This window comes from Balaenoptera ricei, chromosome 19 (assembly GCF_028023285.1).
Source record: "Balaenoptera ricei isolate mBalRic1 chromosome 19, mBalRic1.hap2, whole genome shotgun sequence".
Classification (NCBI taxonomy): Eukaryota; Metazoa; Chordata; class Mammalia; order Artiodactyla; family Balaenopteridae; genus Balaenoptera; species Balaenoptera ricei.
Window position 1 is genome coordinate 6,011,810 of NC_082657.1, and position 20,652 is coordinate 6,032,461.

Here is a 20,652-nt window from a genome sequence, read left to right on the forward strand (position 1 = left end):
TTTTATAAATATCACTTATGTCAATTTGGTTGATAGTATTCTATATCCATTCTGATTTTTTTGTCTACTTGCTCAGTTACTGAGAGGGGAGAGTTGATGTGTCCAGTTCTCCTTTCAGTCAGAGTATATATTAAAAATTTTTTTTTGAAATAAAAATTTTAGTTAGGAATTTTCAGAATCTAATTGCTTCAGAGAATATAGTGATTTATACACAACCTCAGACTGAAGATTGAGAAGAGCTCTGGGGTGGCTCCAGCCAGGGTTTTACCAGGAAAGCAAAGTACTTTAGGCAAGTATCGTGCCCTCCCTGGATTCCCCTCATTTTCTTCATCTGTAAAATGAGTGGGTTTTATTGCCCAGCATGTAAGGGTCCTTCAGACTTGAAAATTCTGATCTCTTCCAGGTCTCATTCCCTTCCCTGGGCCTTGGCGCTTCCATGGGTTGCCTCCACGGGCAACCTTTCTCCTCCCCCTAAATAATCATTTCTTTTTCCAAATTAACCTCCTTGTCTGGGGTTCAGAGAGTTCCAGCCTAGACCTTCCTTAGCACAACTCCATCTGGCTATTTCCTTGAAAACTGAGTGTCCTCCTTGACTTGTGCTGAGTACATCAAGTGACAGGCTAACTTACTATTATAGAAACAACGGACTGGAGAACTTACTTTCCAGAGGGACGACTTGTTGGATTGATTTAACACCTCACGATGAGCCCCGTAAACTGACACGTGGGATAACCGTGGGCACAACGACTAACTCACCAGGAAGTGACTAAGGTGGAGGAAGGCTAACTCATCAGCTGTCCTATAACCAGCTCATTAGGCGGCCGGGAGTCCCCGAGCCTCTCCAACGCCCCCCACCCCCAGGAGGTCCTCGGGGATTCCCGCCCCACCCCCCTGTCCCCACCAAGCTCCACTCCCCAGGCGCGCCAGTGAGCATGCGCGAGTCCATCCAGAGCCAATTGGGACAGACCTTGCGCCAGGAGTCTCTACTGTCTGTGCCAGCACCGAACAGCCGTCCAACCATCACTACTGGGTGCCCTGGGCTCTAGCGGTCCTGGTGAGAATCGTCTTTCTTGAGCAGGCATTTCTAAACCCCTGCTAGACCTTGAGACTCCAGATCTCATCAGCGTTAATGACACTCCTTTTGCAACCCAGTACTTCTGGGCAAGAAGGTGATGGGTGGATTGGAAGCCATTGATCAAGGAACAAAATGCCAAGTGCGCGACCTTCAGGGCTGATCAGGAGGCACCTTGGTACCCCCTTGTTTCCTGTCCTGTAACCAAGGCCCTTATCACGAACGAAACAAGACCCACCTTTCCATTTTCATGTCCAAACCCATCACTGACCTATTCCTGTAATAGGGGCGTGGCAGGGGCGTGGCTGTCAAGCTAGTGACCGGTAGCGGTCCTGCTCAGCCATTGGCCAGCATTGCAGTGGGCCCCGCCCCCAAGCGAGCAACGGTTAGCAGTCCTGCTCAGCCATTGGTTGGGGTCTCAGTGGGCCCCTCCCCCAAGTGAGCGACAGTTAGCGACGACCGTTAGTCAGCCACCGTTAGGGGTACCGCTCAGTCATTGGTTGGAATCGCAGTGGGCCCCTCCCCCTCCCCCTCCCCCTCTGCCTCCTCTGTATAAAAGGAGCCCAAATTCAGACGGAGGGAAGATGGTTTTTTTGAGGCACTAGTCTACCATCTTCTCCGTCTGCTGGCTTCCAGATTAAAGTCGTTATTCCTTGCCCCAACAACTTGTCTCCTGATTTATTGGCCTGTTATGGGGTAAAGCAGAGTGAGCTTGGGCTCGGTAAAAATTTTGACGAAGTTAGCCAAGAGCCTTGCTGCTTGTGGCCAGTGGGCCCTGCTTGGGGAATTTTCGGGTAAGGCCCTAGCAGCTGACAGGACCACTTGTCTTGAGGATCTTTCCTTCAAAATCCCCTGAAGTGGCACCGGCTGCCCCAGCACTTGGCAGTTGGAGCAAGGAACCGACATTTGGGAGCCGACGGGCTCCATACAGTAGGGTAAGTAACTCTGGTGTGTACAACCGGGAAAATTCTCCCCTCTCAGTTTAGGCTTTTCCTTTAGGGGAAAAGCCAGTTTATTTTGCATGGATTGGAGTGCCCTGTTGAAGAGGGGAATTGTTGTTGGACTCTATACCCGATTTGTGAACTGGTTTGTTTTGCTTTTGTTTTGTATTCATTCGTGATGGAATCTGTGCTTTTGGTATTGGAATTTGCTTGTGCTTTTTGTGTTTTGTTGTTTTTGAACTAACAAATATGGGAAATGCTCCATCGGTCCCTAAGGAAAGCACTTTGGGACGTATCTTAAATAAATGGGCAAAATATAGTTGTGGGTCTGTGACTAAGAAAGAGATGATATTCTATTGTACAGTGTGTGGTCCCAATATACGTTAGGATCAGGAGAGCAATGGCCCTTGAATGGCTCACTTATTATACAATCTTGCAATTACAATTGCTTTGTGAGAGAGCAGGTATAAATGATGAGATTCTATATGTAGAAGAATTTATGCTATTGCATCAGGAGGAAAAGAAGTCAGACAGCTGCCGCCTTATGGTACAGTGGTCTGAAAGGAAAACCAAGGGAAAATCTGTTCTACAAGAGGGAGAGGGAGAAAATGAGACTGAGGACATATTATTTCAAAACTTAACCTCCCCCTCCGGCCAACCTGGCTCCCCCAGTGGCCGAGCAGTCTACACCAGTGGTTGTTCTGACTGCCCCCATGCCACCAACATATTCACTCCTTTCACCACCTCCTGTTTCCCCTACTTATGGGGACCGATTAGAAGTTTCTGTGTTAACCCCTGGGGCACAGGGACCTGGTTTGGTGTCACCATCTAAGATGCGACAGAGCATCCAGTTTGGACTGGGCGCCACTTCTGGAGCAGGCAATTTCCCTTGCACCGATACCCCGTAGGAGGCCTTAATACAGATGGCCAATCAGCTGGGTTTCTATGGATGCACAATCCATTCTCAATTTCAGATTTAATTGGAAAAACCATAACCCTACATACCGAGAGGACACCCTCCACATGACTGAACTTTTCACGTCTATCTTTGTCACTCACTATCCCTCTTGGGGGGACATTCTCACCCTTATGAATATGATGCTTACTGGGGATGAAAGGAGGATGGTCATTGACAAGACTATAGAGGAAGTGCACCAGCGCCATCTAGCGGACCCAGGTGGAACTCCAGAAGCAAATCTGGCAGTTCCTCCTGAGCCTGACTGCGAACCTAATAACGGAGATACGCCGCACGTAGAGCGTTATAGGAAGTGTATCCCAGCGGGTCTTCGAAAGGGAGTAGCTAGGCAAAAGAGCTTAAACAAAATTCAAGAGATACACCAAAAACCCAATGAGGATCCATCAGAGTTTCTAGAAAGAATTTATTAAGCTTATAGGCGCTACACTGATGCAGACCCTGAGGCCCCCCAAAATCGAGAATGGTAAATGTGACCTTCATTGGGCAAAGCGCCCCAGATATAAGAAGAAAATTACAAAGTTAGATGGTGCATTTGGAATGAACCCTTCTCCATTGGTAGATGTTGTTTTTAAAGTGTTCAACAACGGGGAACAACGAAAGGAGCTCTTTGCAAGACTTAACACCACTTATCTGGTGGCAGCACTGGATTCCTGGAAGGTGAGTAACCTGGAGAGAGGTGAGCCCCACTGGGGAGGGAACAATGTGCTTACTGTAAGGAGGAAGGGCATTGGAAAAAAGACGGCGCTCGGCTAAGGAATAAGAAAGAAAACAACAAAAGAAAGACGGGAGCCTCTCCTATGGTAGAGACAGAGCAACGCTCTGAACATGCCCCACAGGAGCCCCGGGTAACTGTGACAGTGGCGGACAAGCTGATTGACTTTCTGATAGATACGGGTGCAACATACTCTGTGGTAAACAGCACAGTGGCGCAGAAAACATCTCAATCCATCCCAGTCACAGGAGTTTCTGGGGAAGGACAAAATTGTTCTTTCATACAACCTCTAGAATGCCAATTAGGGGACCCCACCTTGAAACACAGCTTCTTATATATGCCAGCGTGTCCAATCCCTCTTTTGGGCCGAGATCTCCTTTGTAAATTAAACGCTCAAGTAACTTTTTCACCAGAACAGCCTGACATCAGGGTCCCATCACAGCACACTGTAAGCCTGCAGATGGCACTCATGGACGCCCCAGAAAAGGAGACTGAGCTCTTTATCCCGAGGTCTATGAAAAGGTAAGGCCGGAAGTGTGGCACCCCAGGGAAGGCCAAAATTGCATGGCCAATACAAATCCCATTAAAAAGGGACCCTGGGACACTTAATCTAAAACAATACCCTCGGGCTTCCCTGGTGGCGCAGTGGTTAAGAATCCGCCTGCCAGTGCAGGGGACACGAGTTCGAGCCCTGGTCTGGGAAGATCCACATGCCACAGAGCAACTAAGCCCGTGAGGCACAACTACTGAGCCTGCACCCTAGAGCCCGCGAGCCACAACTACTGAAGCCCACGCACCTAGAGCCCGTGCTCCGCAACAAGAGAAGCCACCGCCATGAGAAGCCTGAGCACCGCAACGGAGAGTAGCCCCCACTTGCCGCAACTAGGGAAAGCCCGTGCGCAGCAACACAGATGCAACTCAGCCAAAAATAAATAAATAAGTAAATTAAAAAAAAAAAACAAACAAAAAACCAATACCTTCTGAGGCAAGAGACCCCAAAAGGGAATTCAGCCAATTCTCGAAAAGTTTTTGAAAACAGGACTGATTAAACCTTGCAGGTCCCCGAATAACACCCCTATCCTCCCGGTCAAAAAGCCAAACTCAACAGAGTATTGCTTTGTCCAAGACTTGAGGGCTATTAATGAAATAGTCCAAGATTTGCACACTGTGGTACCTCATCCATACACTCTGCTTACAACTATTCTGCGAGAACACAGCTGGTTCTGTTTTGGACTTGAAAGATGCTTTTTTCTGCACTCCTACTACAGAAGAATCACAGCAGCTGTTTGTTTCTGAATGGCAGGACCCAGAAACACAGGTAGTAAAAGCTGAGGAATTGAATTATACATTACAAAGGAGCATTGCTAGAATATGACGAGACTAATTTAACGTGGGATGAGGCCTTGCCAGCTGCCCTGCTATGGATGATAGTGGCCCCCAGAAGCAGGCTTAAATTAAGCCCCTTTGAAATATTGTATGGTAGGCGATTCCAGGTGTCTGCCTGGGTGGGAGAATCTATACATGCCCCCAAAAATCTAGCAGTAGCCAACTGTGTTAAAACTCTGGGCACTGGGACTTCCCTGGTGGCGCAGTGGTTAAGAATCCGCCTGCCAATGCAGGGAACAAGGGTTCGAGCCCTGGTCTGGGAAGATCCCATAAGCCGCGGAGCAACTAAGCCCGTGCGCCACAACTATGGAGTGTGCAGTCTAGAGCCTGCGAGGCACAACTACTGAGCCCGTGTGCCACAACTACTGAAGCCCGCGCACCTAGAGCCTGTGCTCCGCAACAAGAGAAGCCACCGCAACGAGAAGCCCGCGCACCGCAGTGAAGAGTAGCCCCCGCTCGCCGCAACTAGAGAAAGCCTGCACGCAGCAACGAAGACCCAACGCAGCCATAAATAAATAAATTAATAAATAAATAAATTTATAAAAAAACAAAAAACAAAAAAACCTCAACTTCTCATCAGAGTCTTGGAGGCCCTGAAAGGTCTGGCCGCTTGGGAGCTCACCCCACAATCTGAGCTCCATCCTCATAGACCCGCTCTGGGCTCCTGACCTCACCAAACCTCTCCCATCTCAGAGCCTAGAATATGCTTTTCCTTCTGACTAGCTCCTCCTACTCCTTCAGGTCTCAGCACAAATGTCACTTTCTCAGAGAGGCCTCCTCCGACCCTCTGTCCAAACTAGGTGCCTCCCCTGGTCCCTTAGACTTTCTCATCGCATTCTTTCCTCTTTTCCTGACACTTATCAACATTTTAGGCTATAATTTTGTGTTTATTTCTTCATTGTCTGTGTACTTGTGCAGACTGTGAGGTCCAGTGTATGGCTTCTTTGCCTCATTGTATGGCGCACGGTGGATGCTGATATTTCTGTGAAATGTGTGAACTGCGTGCATATATGCATGGCTTATATAAACACCTACCCTGAGCACAGGATGACCATCTCACTGGTGATGAAGGGAGAACCCCTGGATTTACTCACAAATAATGTCCCAGCAAAGAGATGACACTTTCCCCAAACTCTGAAAAATTTTCAGCATCTGGCTTCCAAAATGAGGTTGTCATTCAGTCTGAAGGGAGCACACAGCCGTGGTCCGTTCTCATGCCAGAATCCCATTCTCATTCCTTGTATTCCTTTCTGGCCAAGAAATATTGCAATAACCTCCTAACTGGGCACTTTGCCTCCAGTCTTACCTCTTCTAAATACACCTCAATAACTACTCCTAGGGTCATCTTTCACTATATATTTGGTCACTCTACTTTGCTTTGAACCTTCCAACAGCTTAATCATTCAATCATTCGACAAACATTTTTGAAAGCCTATTTTAGGAGCCATTCTGGTGCTGGTGATAAAAGTAGAAAACAAGACAGACAAGATCCCCGCTCTCATGGAACTTACATTCTAAGGGAATCAGGATAAGGCCCTACCAGAAAAGTCCCAATGCCTTATCTTGGCATTCGGGCCGTTTATGTCATTATGTCTTTCCTCCTCTTGTATCTCTGGACACCACTTTTCACTCACTCTCTACCCAGGTACACCTCAAGTGAGGATACTGAAGTTCAAAGTGAAGGGGGGGGGGAGGTGGGCAAAAGATCGTATCCAAAGACATATAACCAGTAAGCATTCAAGGGAGGATTCAATCCATATGTAATGGCTCTTGTATGTTTCATGTATTAGGCACATAGCAGGGGCTCAAAAGCTACTTCTTGGTGGACTTATTTCACAGTCTCACATTTATTTTTCCTTCCTTTGACACCATCCCAGGATGGGGCATATTTCTTCTGGCTAACCCAAATGGCAGATCATAGAGTTTGCTTTCAAGGGTTCAATGACCAGGTCCAAGAGTAACCCTATTCAACAGATAACCAGTGAGAGGGGTAGGTGGGGCTTGAGAGGGCTTTGTGAGCTGAGGAGACTCTGGGCTCCGAGTTTGTCGTAGACTCCAGGGTTCCTGAGGTCTCTAAGGATTCTGTGAACTTTTGTAATTCCAGGGATGATGGGGACTCCAGGTATGAATGTCGTTTTCACAGGCTTTGTCAGCTCCACTTTATCTTCCTTTTCCTGGAAGTTTAGGGCAATGGGTCCTGCAGGGCAGGGCAAAGAAAGAAGGATGTTGGAACCAGTCTAGAGGTGAGGTACCCAAAGCTGAAAAGGACAGAATTCTGTCCCTCCCTTTGAGCACAGAATTAAAGGCAGTGTGGAGCAGTGATTGGCTTCGCCTCTCATCAAAATCCCGTGGTTGGAGCTTGCAACACTGTCTTCTCCTGTTGATCCTTCCTCCCTGTGAATTCCCACCACCAGGAACCACCTGACTGTCCCCCAGACTCCCCTGGGAAGTTCTGCCTGACTTCTCCAGCGAGATTCAGTCCCTCCCTCCTCTGGGCAACCTTAACCCCCAGCTCAGCCCTGTTACTGTGAGGCTGCCTTCCCCACCAGCCTGGTTGCTCTGAGGGCAGGTCCTTTCTGAGATCCCAGCACTGCCCCACGTGGAGAATAGGAGATACTGCAGGAAATATTGGTGGAAATTAACAGATGCATGGTTTATCCACAAAGGGACACCAGCTCCTAGTGCAGGGTGTAAGGAGAGCAGCAGGGCACTTTGGTCCTAGAGAATCATAAAGAGTAAAGAATAGTGAGACCCAGCCACTCAGGTGCTGACCCTTCCAAGCCCTGCGGAGGATATGGGGTGCAGGGTAAATGAAGGAGTAACCTGGGCTTGGCCTGGTCTTCAAGCACTTTGGGCTGACCTGGGCCTCTGGCATCTACACACTGTGCTGACTGCAGCCTGCCAAACAGAGACCAAACCCTTTGATTTCCACTCTGATGCTACAACTGCTGTTAGGGGTTCTCCCAACCCTCTTCTCAGTGGGGACTCAGTCTGTGTGTGTGTGTGTGTGTGTGTGTGTGTGTGTGTGTGTGTGTGTGTGTGTGCTTAATTTTCATCCTTCTTCTCCTCCCCGGGCGCTAGCACCATCATCTATAAGATGATTTGGAAGCACGTCTAGAAGTCCTGTAGGATTGAGGACGGTACTTCCTTTAAACACTGTATGTACCTCTTCTCATGGGTGTTATGCCCATTACTCTGATAGACTGGATTCCAGACACATGGGGTACCCACCAATATCCGGCTCTCAGAAGATGGGGTGACTATGGATTTTTCTCGTCCCTCAGGCCTCAGAGACATCTCGGGTTCTTGGTGTGCTCTGACTTTAGGGTTCTTTTCTGCGTTGATTGTTGCAATTTTCTTTGCCTGCTTCATTCTGATATGCTTTGCTCTAAGGAAATGAACTTCCTGATCAGTTCTGGCTCTCCACCCCACCACATGGGCTCTGGTCTTGATAGGAAGTGCTGGTTTAGAGCCTCAGCACGCTGCCAGCTTGCCGCGTGGTCTGGGGCAAGCCACGCAGCCTCTCTGGGAATTGCTTTCATACTCTGGACAATGGGGACACAATGCTTGGGGGCTCAGATGAGGTCAGCCGTGAAAGGGCTTTGCAAACTGTGAAGGATTCTTGTTGGTCTTTAAGTCCAGCTGACTATACTTTAAACATATCCCCCCACAGACTTCCTTGGTGGTCCAGTGGTTAAGACTCTGCACTTCCATTGCAGGGAGCATGGGTTCAATCCCTGGTCGGGGAACTAAGGTCCCACAGGCTGCGTGGCACGGCCAAAAAAAAAGGAAAAGAAAAAGAAAAACCACATAGCCCCCAGTTTGCCCTGTCACCCTGCTCCTCTTCTTTCTCATCCTGATACACAGTTATTCCCAAGTCCCACCTCTCTGCCCCTCATCACTTGCCAGGCTCAGGCCCGGCTTAGACCGCGGCACCAGCTTCCTGCCTGACCTCAGGCCTCCAGCCTCTCCCTCTTTGGTCTGTGTCCCAACCCAAGTTCACGCCTTCCCTCCCAGCTGACTCTTCCCCCAGCTGAGGATCTGGGAAATCCACCCTTCTCACTCCAGGCTTCTAGCCAACATGTTTAGCCAAGTTCCAAGAGTCTTTACGAACCAACACCTAAAACCTTTTTCAACCTCATTTTTAGCCACTACTTGTCACTTTCAGTGCAACTGAGGTTGCACAAAGACACTGGGAATCCTTCAGACGTGCCCCTGGGGTCTGCATACACTCCTTCCCACTGAATGAGAGAATGCTCAGCGCGGCTGCCACTTCGGACAGAGCCCTGGGGACTCTGCTGGCTTCTCCACTTCTCCTTCGCTTTCTCTCTTAGGAGAGTCTCTGAAAGCCTCTGCCCCTTGGGCCTCTTTCGTGGCTTAGTATAGTCCCCACGGCCCTGGCTCGTGGGGACCGTGTTTGCTGCCAGACCCCGAGCTCCTCGAGGGCGGGGGTCCGTCCAGCCCCACAGCCAGAGTCTGGGGGTGGCAGGCTCCAGGAGAGGCTGACGGGTGAGTGTTAACCCCGGTACTCACGTGAGCGCGAGGAGGCAGAGGAAGAGCAGTGTCATCGCGATGGCTCCGTAGAAAACGCCCTGGATCCGTCCTTTCATGAAAGTCTGGGGAACCAAAGAACTCTTCCCTGGAAGTAGAGCGCGCGTGAGAAGGGCCTGTCCCCTGAGACCTCCCTGCTCCCTCCCCTGGCTCCAGGGCCCACCCTGCTCTTCCCCACCCGTCCCTGGGCCCCTCTACTGTCACCTGACGTCAGCAGGATGCTCAAGGCGTGGGTTCCCTTTTGGTTCCTGCCCTCACAGCGGAGGCTCGTGCCCACTTGGGGCTGCTCCGTCAGGCTGGTGGTGCTGTTGGCCCAGGGGCCCAGCGTGGTGGAAGTCACCTGGAGGCCACCGTCCATGCCGTTCATACCCACGGGAGCGCCTCCCGTCCACCACCGCACGGAGGGCGTGGGGGTCCCATGGAAGGAACAGCTGCACCTGCAGCGTCTTCTTCAAGGAACAAGAGGACTCGAGCAGCCTGGCGGGGGCTTGGGGGGGGAGAGTCAGGAGTCGGCAAGGCAGCCTGATTCCCTCTGCGCTGCCCCCAGGACCCAGCCTTCTCCTTACTCCTGATTCACAGGGAGCTTCGGAAAGACTTTCTGGAAGCCCAGAGGAGTCGGGCCTCACAGACCAGTTGCCCTTCATTCTTTCTCCTCATCTGGCCTGCACCTGAATGCTCAACTTTCCAGACCAATGGCAAGGCAGTCTCCTCAGGATCTGTGACACATTGCCCGCGCTCCCTTATCTGCCCCCCACCCCCAGGCTAGACTTCTCACCCTCAGCTTCTCTCTTCCTCCCATCGCCAACTCTGCCCCTTCCCAGCTCCACCTGTGATCAGATTTTCCCTCCGTCACTGTCTGGATGCCGTTGGCCAGTCACTTCTCCTCTCTGCTCTTTCCTAGTCTGGAAAATAGGGATAGTCACTGAACCCGTATCATACTATCCTTGCTGTAAGGCTGCATGCCCTAAGGTTTGCCGTGTTCCTGGCTCAATGCATGGCCAAGTACTACCCATTCAATAAACAGAACCCCTCTCTAGATTTTCTTCTTCCCAATCCCAGTGGCCGTTGACTGAGCATTCATCTTAAGCAAAGATTGTTATGCCAGTTTCTGAGGAAGAACATGTGAAACTGTCTCGCTCTACATAGACTAGCTAGGACATGCTGCCCATTTGGTGAGATCATGGCTTGGTAAGGGACAGTCACGCTCTTCAAGGTCTCCAGTAATGAGGACTCGGTCCTTAGTGCTTCCACGTGCTTTCTCATTGGAGTTGTTTGAAGTTACTGGAAGAAAGGGGTAATTTCCCCTGAACAGTAGCCCTTGATCTTGGACTTTTTATCTGGGTCACGTGTTGGTGGGGGGGGGATGAGGAATTTGCAGGGAATTGTGATGTAGGGCTTCTCCTCCACTGCTGTCCTCCAGATTATTCATTTTTACCATCTGCGGAAGCACGCCATGGAGAGCGACCAACAGACGCTGAAAAACTGACTAACCTTGGAGCTCCCGGCACGTGCTAGTGATATTCAGACTGCTCCTGTGCTCTCATCTCTTCAAACCCCCCTTACTGAGCTCCTACCCTGGCCCCCAACTCCACTCCCTGGCGCAGACCCCCCCAGCCCTGCCAGAATCTGGCACGCAGGTGTCTAACCCACATCGATTACTTGGTACCCTACACCCTCAAGTCCTCTTTGGTCGCATCACCGCAGCCCAACCCACCCCTGGCTCTGGGGCCTCGGCTTCCTCAGAGCCCTCCTGCACTGCCTCTCATCCCACTCTCCCAGCCGGAGCCGGGCGGCACCATCTGCAGCCGCAATGGTTCTCAGGAACAGGAGAGACCCAGGGCCTTCTGTTCTGGCTCCGAACAGAACCGTCTGGTTCAGAATGGGTGAGATGATGAGTAACTGAAAGAGGCTGTGGGGGCGGGGAGAGCAGAAAGTATTCTTAGCAAAGCCAGGGGCTTCTGCCTCTTTGGTCATCCGGAAGGCCTGTTCCCTCTGAGAAGCAGGAATTCTGTGGGATGTGTTGCTTGAGTGCCTGGGGAGAGGGTGGCACCACCACGATCCTCTGTGAGGCTCTAGTGCTGTGTCTCCTTTCTCCCCTAGTCTGTCACTCCCCACCCCAACTCCCTTAGTAGGGTCTCAAGTACCAGGTCTTCAGGTTTTCTCTCAAAGCTAATGGGGATCCATGGAAGGGCTGGGTACCACAGAGGGACAGGATCAGGTCTGGATGTTTGCAATGTCCCATTGGGACCCGTGTGAGAAATGGCTTGGAGGGGGAGTGACTGCAGGCCAGGTGGCCAGGGGAGAGACTGGTGTGGTGATCGGGGAAGAATGACCCACTTGAGCTGGTCCATGGGCTGTGAATGATGGAGAGGATGGAACCGACTTAACATCTTTTGGGGGAAATAAAAATGGATAGGGGTTCTTACTGCTGATGGGAAAAGTTCCCAGCTTCCTTGCTTTGTAGATGAGGTTCCCCACAACTTTTCCTCCCTCTTGCCTTATGTCCTCCTGTGCCTTTTCCAACATTTGCCAAATGTTCCCCTCTCCAAATTCCACCCTAAACGTATCTCTCTCATCACTCAAGTTTTCCCCCTTTTGCAGCTTTCCCTCTTGCAACTCTCCTCTGTCCACATTCAAATCCTACTTCAACTTCACAGCTGAGTTCAATGCCTCTTCCTCCTCCATGCAACTTTTCCTGATCGTCCTACCCAGTCAGAAGCGGGTAATTTCTCCCCTATCAGAATTATCAAGTGATTTTATCTGTTCTTTTCGGGGGAAGTAATTTTTTCCTCATGAGAGAGTTATTTGTTTTTGTGTATGTGCCAGACAGTAACCTACCCTGCTCTTCATTACTAATAAATTCAACCTGTTTAGGGGTGCCATATTGCAAGCTAAAGCACTAATTTGGCCTCCTTTGCAGTTAAGGGGGTGCCATGTGACATTGTTTTAGTGGAAGTGAGCTGGGGAATCCTGGGAAAGTTTTGGCTTTCCTGATATTGTCCTTTTCTTCTTCCTGTCACTTCCTTCTTCTTCCTCCCTGGACTTTGGATGTGATACTGGAGGTGGAGCAGCCGTTTGGCAACCATGAGGTAACCATGAGGATGAAAGCCACTCATTAAGGGTGTTTTACCAGAATAACTCAAGAAGCTTAGTTCCCTGATGGTCTCGTGGAGCTGCTCTGCCAACACTGCACAGCCCACCTCTGCACATCTGTTTTTTTTTAATTGAAGTATAGTTGATTTAATGTTAATGTCTGCTGTACGGCAAAGTGATTCAGTTGTACATATATATGCATTCTTTTTCATATTCTCTTTCATTATGGTTTATCAAAGGATATTGAATATAGTTCCCTGGGCTATACAGTAGGACCCTGTTGTTTATCTATCCTATATATAATAGTTTGCATCTGCTAATCCCAGACTCCCAGTCCCTCCCTCCCCCACCCCCTCCCTCTTGGCAACCACAAGTCTGTTCTCTATGTCTGTGAGCCTGTTTCTGTTTTGTAGATAGGTTCATTTGCACATCTTCTTATATGAGGAGAATAAACTCTAATTTGGGTAGGTCACTCTAGTTAGGAAACTAATGAAATATCTCACTAGAGAATCTACCTGAGAGTGAGCTCTTTAAAAGAAAGCCCTATATCAAGTAGACCTTTGTGCCCTCTGCAGAGCTTGGAAATGAACTTATTTGATAGTCACTGATAAAATGTTCATGTCAATCTCACCTTTCTTGGGGCGTGCGGTGGTGGTGGGATGAATTGGGAGATTGGGATTGACATATATACACTAATATGTATAAAATAGATAACTAATAAGAACCTGCTGTATAAAAAATAAAAAATTTTAAAAAATCTCACCTTCTTGAAACTATTCCTCCCCCCAGCCCCCCGCTTTTTTTTTTTTTTTTTTTTTTGGAAAGCACTGACTTCAGAGCAGGAATCCTGGGTTTGAGTGCTAATTATGTAAGCCATGACACTGATTCATTGGGGAACCAGAGACAATTCCTTTTCCTCTCTGGGCCATTTCTGCAATAATTCTGCAATAATTCCTGGGAAAGAGGCAGAATGAGAAAATATGTCTGGATGTGGCCTTCCTTATTAGCATTTTTATCAAACATTACCAAAGACATCATGGGTATTTCAGGTTCCAGAATTATTTTATGTCCTCAGACATAGCGGCGGTCTCAATTAAAGCCCAATAGCGGGACTTCCCTGGTGGTGCAGTGGTTAAGAACCCACCTGCCAATGCAGGGGACACGGGTTCGATCCCTGGTCCGGGAAGATCCCACATGCTGCGGAGCAGCTAAGCCCATGCGCCACAACTACTGAGCCCACGTGCCTAGAGCCTGTGCTCTGCAACAAGAGAAGTCACCACAATGAGAAGCCCACGCATCGCAATGAAGAGTAGTCCCCGCTCACCACAACTAGAGAAAGCCCACGCGCAGCAACAAAGACCCAACGCAGCCAAAAAAAAAGCCCAATAGCTGGCTAGTTGTCTCTTAAATGGAAAATTTCCAGTATTTTTATGGGCAGGGGCTAGGAATAATCCCAGATGTAGAATACTGTCCTCTAGAATCCAAATAAGCCAATCAAACACTGGGCTTCTAACATCTTTTTTCAACCAGATATCCTATACTTTTCAAATTAACAAACTGTGTGAGCTTGGGCAGTTTTATTGGTTCCTATTTATCAAGTTCAATCAGTTTTGATTGAAGGGAGGATTTACATGACTCCTGTTTAATAATACTAGGAAGGGGAAATGTTCCCTAGTCCTACATGGTATCTATTTACATTCAGGTAAAAGAGGAGACACAGTGACTTCACATAAAATCTGTTCAAACATTCCAAATTTCATGCAAACTCTCACCTTAATCCCATCAAACCTTGCATTCCCATAGCTTCCCAATCTAACTATAATTCCCATTCGGACTCAACTACAGGTTTTAGAATCACAGTGCATGGGGCTCCCGTGTTAAGGAGTCCCAGAAATATCTCTTCTCCATTTTAACACTAATGTGCATAACATATGGCTTTGAGTCCCCAGCTGGGAGTGGGGTTAAGGAACCCAGGCCCTCTTATCAGTCTTTATCTTGACTAGATTATGGGGCCATCATCTCAGGCGATTTGCAGTCAGATTTCTCATTGTCATTTCTGTCCTGTGGCTTTTTGAATTCCTCCAAGCTAGGGTAAATAGAGCAGACTCGATTGAGGTCCTTCCATGTTGGGGGACCACCCACGGTTCCCACTGGTCCACCCAGTCTCCCAGAATGCTGCACTGAGACTTTTGTTTTGATCCCATCAATGTCCACTTTATTTATCCCACTTCTTAAGCACTGTTTAAAGATTTCCACCCTGACGGGATGAGTTGCTTTAACTTCCCCCTTCATCTTTCTTCATTCTCTTGGGAATCACTTTAATGTTCTCTGCTCTCTGTGGTTTCAACATAACTTTTCCCTTTAGTAGCAGCCCCAAGGCTAACAGCTGTACCTTGGACTGGACAGAACCCAAACTGGGCTCAGTGTCAGGATCTACCCCAGCCCTTTCCTCTCCTTTCATTTTAGCTATTACAGATAAAAATAACCAAGGGATTATATATTTAGCTTGTTATATTGCTTTTCCTTATGCATCCAGTGAGTCAACTCCTTGGGGGTTGGATTCGTAATTTAAAAAAAAAATTAGTGGTGCACTACCCTGTTGGTGCAGTGGTTAAGAATCTGCCTGCCAATGCAGGGGACACGGCTTCGAGCCCTGGTCCGGGAAGATCCCACATGTCCCGGAGCAACTAAGCCCGTGCACCACAACTACTGAGCCTGCACTGTAGAGCCCGTGAGCCACAGCTACTGAGCCTGCATGCCACAACTACAGAAGCCTGCGCACCTAGAGCCCATGCTCTGCAGCTAGAGAAGCCACCACAACGAGAAGCCTGCGCACCACAACGAAGAGTAGCCCCGGCTCGCTACAACTAGAGAAAGCCTGCACGCAGCAACAAAGACCCAATGCAGCCAAAAATAAATTTAAAAAATTTTTTTTAAAAATTGGTAACTTTTAACCTCCTGTAACTAATTATAGAACTGTTGTATTTCCATACCCTTGAGTGACCCTGGGACTACCCAGGAATCAAAGATTCATCACCTGTCCTCACAGCCTTCCTTTTCCCAAATGATACGTTTCAGTGAGTTATCTTTGTTCTAGCAGATTTCATTTCTGATGCCACCAGCAAAGCTAGGAAACAGTCCACAAGATGCCCTCACTCCTGACAGCAACTGCAGATTTCAAGGGTCCCTAAAACCCCCTAATTTCTGATATCTATTGAAAATTTTGATAGATATCAAAAGACTACCCTCAGGCTTGATAATTCACTAGATGTACTCCCAGAATTCACTGAAAGCTGTTATAGTCATGGTTAGCGTTTTTTTTTTGCATCTAAAGGGTACAGATTAGAACCTTGCCAAGGGAAGGAGCCCATAGAGCAGAGTCTGGGCAAGTTCCAACCACAGAACCAGAGAACTTCCTGTTTTCCTCTTCCTGAGGAGTCATAGACAGAGCAAGCTAAATGTTCTGCTATTAATGTGTGACAACAGGCGCAGAAGATTGACAACCAGAAAAGCTCACCCAAACCCTGTGTCCAGAGTTTTTACCGAGCCTTCGTCATGTGCGCATGATTGCCTGCCCCCGTGGCTGATTTCATTCTCCCGCTCCTTCTGAAGGTGAGCTGATACCACAGGATCCAAAGACCCCACTGTAATTCACATTGTTAAACTATCTGGTGTGGCCAGCCCCTGCCCTTAATCACAGTTTAAGACTATTCAGTGTGATGCCAGGTCCCCAGGCAAACAAAGACACTCCTTTCAGGCAGGACTTCTAAGGGTTTAGAGATTATATCTCCTGGAATCCAAGGGCAAAGGCCAGACCTCTCTTCAGGCTCTGTTAAATTCCTTACTCTACAGAATGATGTGTGCCTACTTCCAGGTAGCAGTTATTACTAGGTTTTAGTGGGAGATGTAGTTGGGGAAGGGGTACACAAGGGTTAGTGTTTTAAATTTTAAGCTGGATGACAGGTACGTGCTCTTGTTACACCATTTTTATACATTTCTATATGTCTGAAATATATCGTAATATTTAAATGAAAATTTGATCATTTGTCATTTATGTAAAAGTTTTATATATGTGTATTACATGTAAATATGTATGCTCATATATAATACTTATGTGCTCATATATAACATATTCATAAATGAATAAAACAATGATCTAAAAAGATCCAAAATAAGCTGATGCCAGTACTTACCTGTGGGTAGAGCAGTGGTTAAGGAAAAAGGATTAATGAAAAGGTTAATGAAGAAGGATTTTCAGTTTTTATTACATACATTGTGTGATTGTTTGATATATAAGTTCACATTCATGTATTACACTGGTGAACAAATTCTTTTCATAAAGATGGATTAGTAAGAGAAAAAAAAAAAGAAAAAAGAAAGGATCACCTAATTAGGCCATAACAAGATTTTAAAAATCTTTAACTTAAACCAATATATATTTATTGTTTACTACATGTCTGTCAATTTCGCATACACATCATCTCATTTACACCCCTGCCAAGAACCTGAGAGACAATATACAGAAACAATAGCCAGGCTATATATGACCCTCAAGCCTCAACTACATGGCACGTACAACTCTGATCCCCGATTTCCAGCAACCAGTCCAAGAAGCCAAACCACACCGCTGTGGCAATTAGCCCAGAACAGTCGGAATTTGGTCAGTGAGTATCAGGTTCCTTATTATTTGCCCCTGCTTCCAGCTTAGAACCAACCAAAGGAAGCCAAACATGCTTCCCAATCCAACCACCTAAGGTGCTAACTGCCAGCTTCCCCACGATCACCGTCATCTCTAGACACCTCTGAGACTCCTCCACTTTTTTTCGCTCTAAAGGTCTCCCACGACCCTGCCGGCCTTTGAGTCTGTGCCTAACGCAAAGGGCTGTGCTGGCTCTCTCACTATACCAAGCTCTGAATACATTGCCTGTGTGTTCTCATTTGAGTGGCCTTCGTTTATTTCCACAAACCCTGTGCAGTTAAGTCTTATGATTCCCTCTCCATAGAGGAGGAAACTGCAACTCAGAGAAATATGTGATTTTCTCAGAGTCACTGAGCAAATACGGTTAGAGATGGATTTAAAACTCAGGTTTCTCTTTCCCCACACCAACTATCAAGAGGGTAGAAATTTTATAAGCTCCCCACATTCTCTGGCCAATTGGCACTATGGGAAGGGTAGAAATTAATCTCAGACGTTTAATTTTTATTTATTTATTTACTTATGGCTGTGTTGGGTCTTTGTTTCTGTGCGAGGGCTTTCTCTAGTTGCGGCAAGCGGGGGCCACTCTTCATCGCGGTGCGCGGGCCTCTCACTGTCGCGGCCTCTCTTGTTGCGGAGCACAGGCTCCAGACGCGCAGGTTCAGTAGTTGTGGTTCACGGGCCTAGTTGCTCCGCGGCATGTGGGATCTTCCCAGACCAGGGCTCGAACCCGTGTCCCCTGCATTGGCAGGCAGATTCTCAACCACTGCGCCACCAGGGAAGCCCCTTAAACGTTTAAACAACCTCACCCTCATCTCAGAAAAAGGAAAAAGTCAATCACCTAAAATCTAGGACACATGTCTCAGAGCCCAATAAAATCATGTTCAGGAGGAAATCAAGAATCAAAACCTCGGTGTCCGCTTTGACTACTCTTTTCTCTCACGCCCCACAGCCAATATGTCAGAAAATCCTGTTGGCACTGTTTTCAAAATATATTCCAAGTCTCACCACTTCTAGTCACCTGCACTGTGGCCACCCTGGCGCAAGCCACCATCCTCTCACTCAGATCGCTGCGATCATCTTCTCACTGGCTTGCCTGCTTTACCTGTGTCTCCCTGCATTCTATTCCCCCTCGTGGCAGCCGGAGGGATTCTAGCAACACCTCGGTAAGATCCTGCCCCTTTCTCCGCTCAGAACTCTCCCAACGGCTCTCCTCTCACTCGGAGTAAAAGGCAAAGTTCTGCACGATGTGGCCCTTTCCCTTGCCCTCTCTGATCTCACCTCCTGCCACTCTGCAGAGACTCTACATCAAAGAGCAGTCTGGCCCTCTCCTGAGCCTTTCTGGAGAAGCACATGCCTTTTTTTTTTTTTTTTTAAATAACAGCTTTATTGAGATATAATTCACATGCCATAAAATTCAGCCTTTTAAAGTTTATAATTCAGTGGTTCTTAGTATATTCATAAAATTGTGCAACCACCACCACTTTTGAATTTTAGAGCATTTTCAGCTCTCCCCCCAACCCACCCCCAAGACTCCAGTATTCATTACCAGCCACACCTTATTCTACTTTTTAAAGATTTTTTTTATTTTTAAAGTTTTTTTTTTTTTCTTGCTATTCTGGATGCCTTGAACTTCCATATGAATTTTACCATCAACATGTCAATTTCTTAAAGAAGCAGGTCAGCTGGGATTTTTTTTTTTTTTTAATATTAGCTCAAGGGGGAAATTCCCTGGTGGCACAGTGATTAAGAATCCGCCTGCCAGTGCAGGGGACACGGGTTCGAGCCCTGGTCCGGGAAGATCCCACATGCCGCAGAGCAACTAAGTCCGTGCGCCACAACTACTGAAGCCCGCGCGCCTAGAGCAACAAGAGAAGCCACCGCGATGAGAAGCCTGTGCACTGCAACGAAGAGTAGCCCACACTCGCCACAACTCGAGAAAGCCCGCACACAGCAACGAAGACCCAACGCAGCCGAAAATGAATAAATAAATAAATAAATTTATAATAAATAAATAAATAAATATTAGCTCAAGGCCAATAGGGGGATGGGAAGCTTGGATCTGAATCTAGATAGTTGTCTCCAACCAGCTGGGATTTTGATGGGAATGTGTTGAATCAGCAGGTCAATTTAGGGAGTATTGTCTTTTTTTTAAAATTAATTTTTATTGGAGTATAGTTGCTTTACAATGTTGTGTTAGTTTCTGCTGTACAACAAAGTGAATCAGCTATACGTGTAGATATATCCCCTCTTTTTTGGATTTCCTTCCCATTTAGGTCACCACAAAGCACTGAGTAGAGTTCCCTGGAGAAACACATTGCCTTCGTGATGGCACTCTTTCATTCCTTCCTTCAGTTAACCAACATTTTTGAGCACCTCCTTTATGCCAGGCGCTGTTTTAGGGTTTTGGCAGTAGACAAGCATGACACAATCCCTGTCCTCAATAAACAAGTTGACAGTGAGCATAATTTGATAGCTGTAAGCACGATGAAGAAAAAGAACCCAGGATAATAGGACAGAGAGTTATGGGATGGGGGACGATGGGGAAACAGTTTAGGTCGAGTGGTCAGAGAAGGTTTCTTTGAGGAAGTAACATCTGAGCAGAAACCTAGAGGGAGGAAAGCCATGCCAAGCTGGGGCAAGGAAAGCTGCAGGTCGAGGGAACAGCAACGGCAAGGCTTGAGGAGTTTAGCATGTTTAAGAGAAAAACAATGTTAGCAGCTGGAGGGCAGTGAGAGAGGGGAGATTGGCATGAGACGAAGTCAGATAATGGGTGGAGTCAGCTCCTGTAAGCCATGAGGAGGAGAGTGAATGCAATTCCATTGGAGTATATTAAGAGGCATGACCATGAACTGATTAATTCGGTTTTTAGTTCCCTCTGGCTACCGTGTGAAAAATGGACCACATCGGGGGCAAGAGTGGAAGCACAGAGACCATTGGGAAACTACTTCAGGCTGCCAGAAAAGGTGATGATGGCTTGGCCCACGGTGGTAGCAGTGTAGATCTGGGAGTTATTGTATTGAGGATAGATTCTGGAATTAAAATGAGAAGATGAGTTGGTGAATTAGACACGGAGAGATGAGTGAAAGAAAAGACTCAAAAATGGGACTACCCTGGTGGTGCAGTGGTTTAAGAATCCGCCTGCCAATGCAGGGGACACGGGTTCGAGCCCTGGTCTGGGAAGATCCCACATGCCGTGGAGCAACTAAGCCCATGCGCCACAAC

At 47.7% G+C, this 20,652-nt stretch overlaps 1 protein-coding gene across 1 annotated transcript; it reads right to left on the reverse strand.

Moving 5' to 3' along the window:
• Positions 1-7,054: 7,054 nt before the first annotated feature.
• SIGLECL1 (SIGLEC family like 1) lies at positions 7,055-10,599 on the reverse strand. Its single transcript, XM_059905439.1, is given in 6 exon segments — positions 7,055-7,261; positions 8,319-8,475; positions 9,621-9,726; positions 9,843-10,074; positions 10,076-10,125; positions 10,578-10,599. Coding segments are annotated over 6 exon segments (774 nt in total).
• Positions 10,600-20,652: the final 10,053 nt, after the last annotated feature.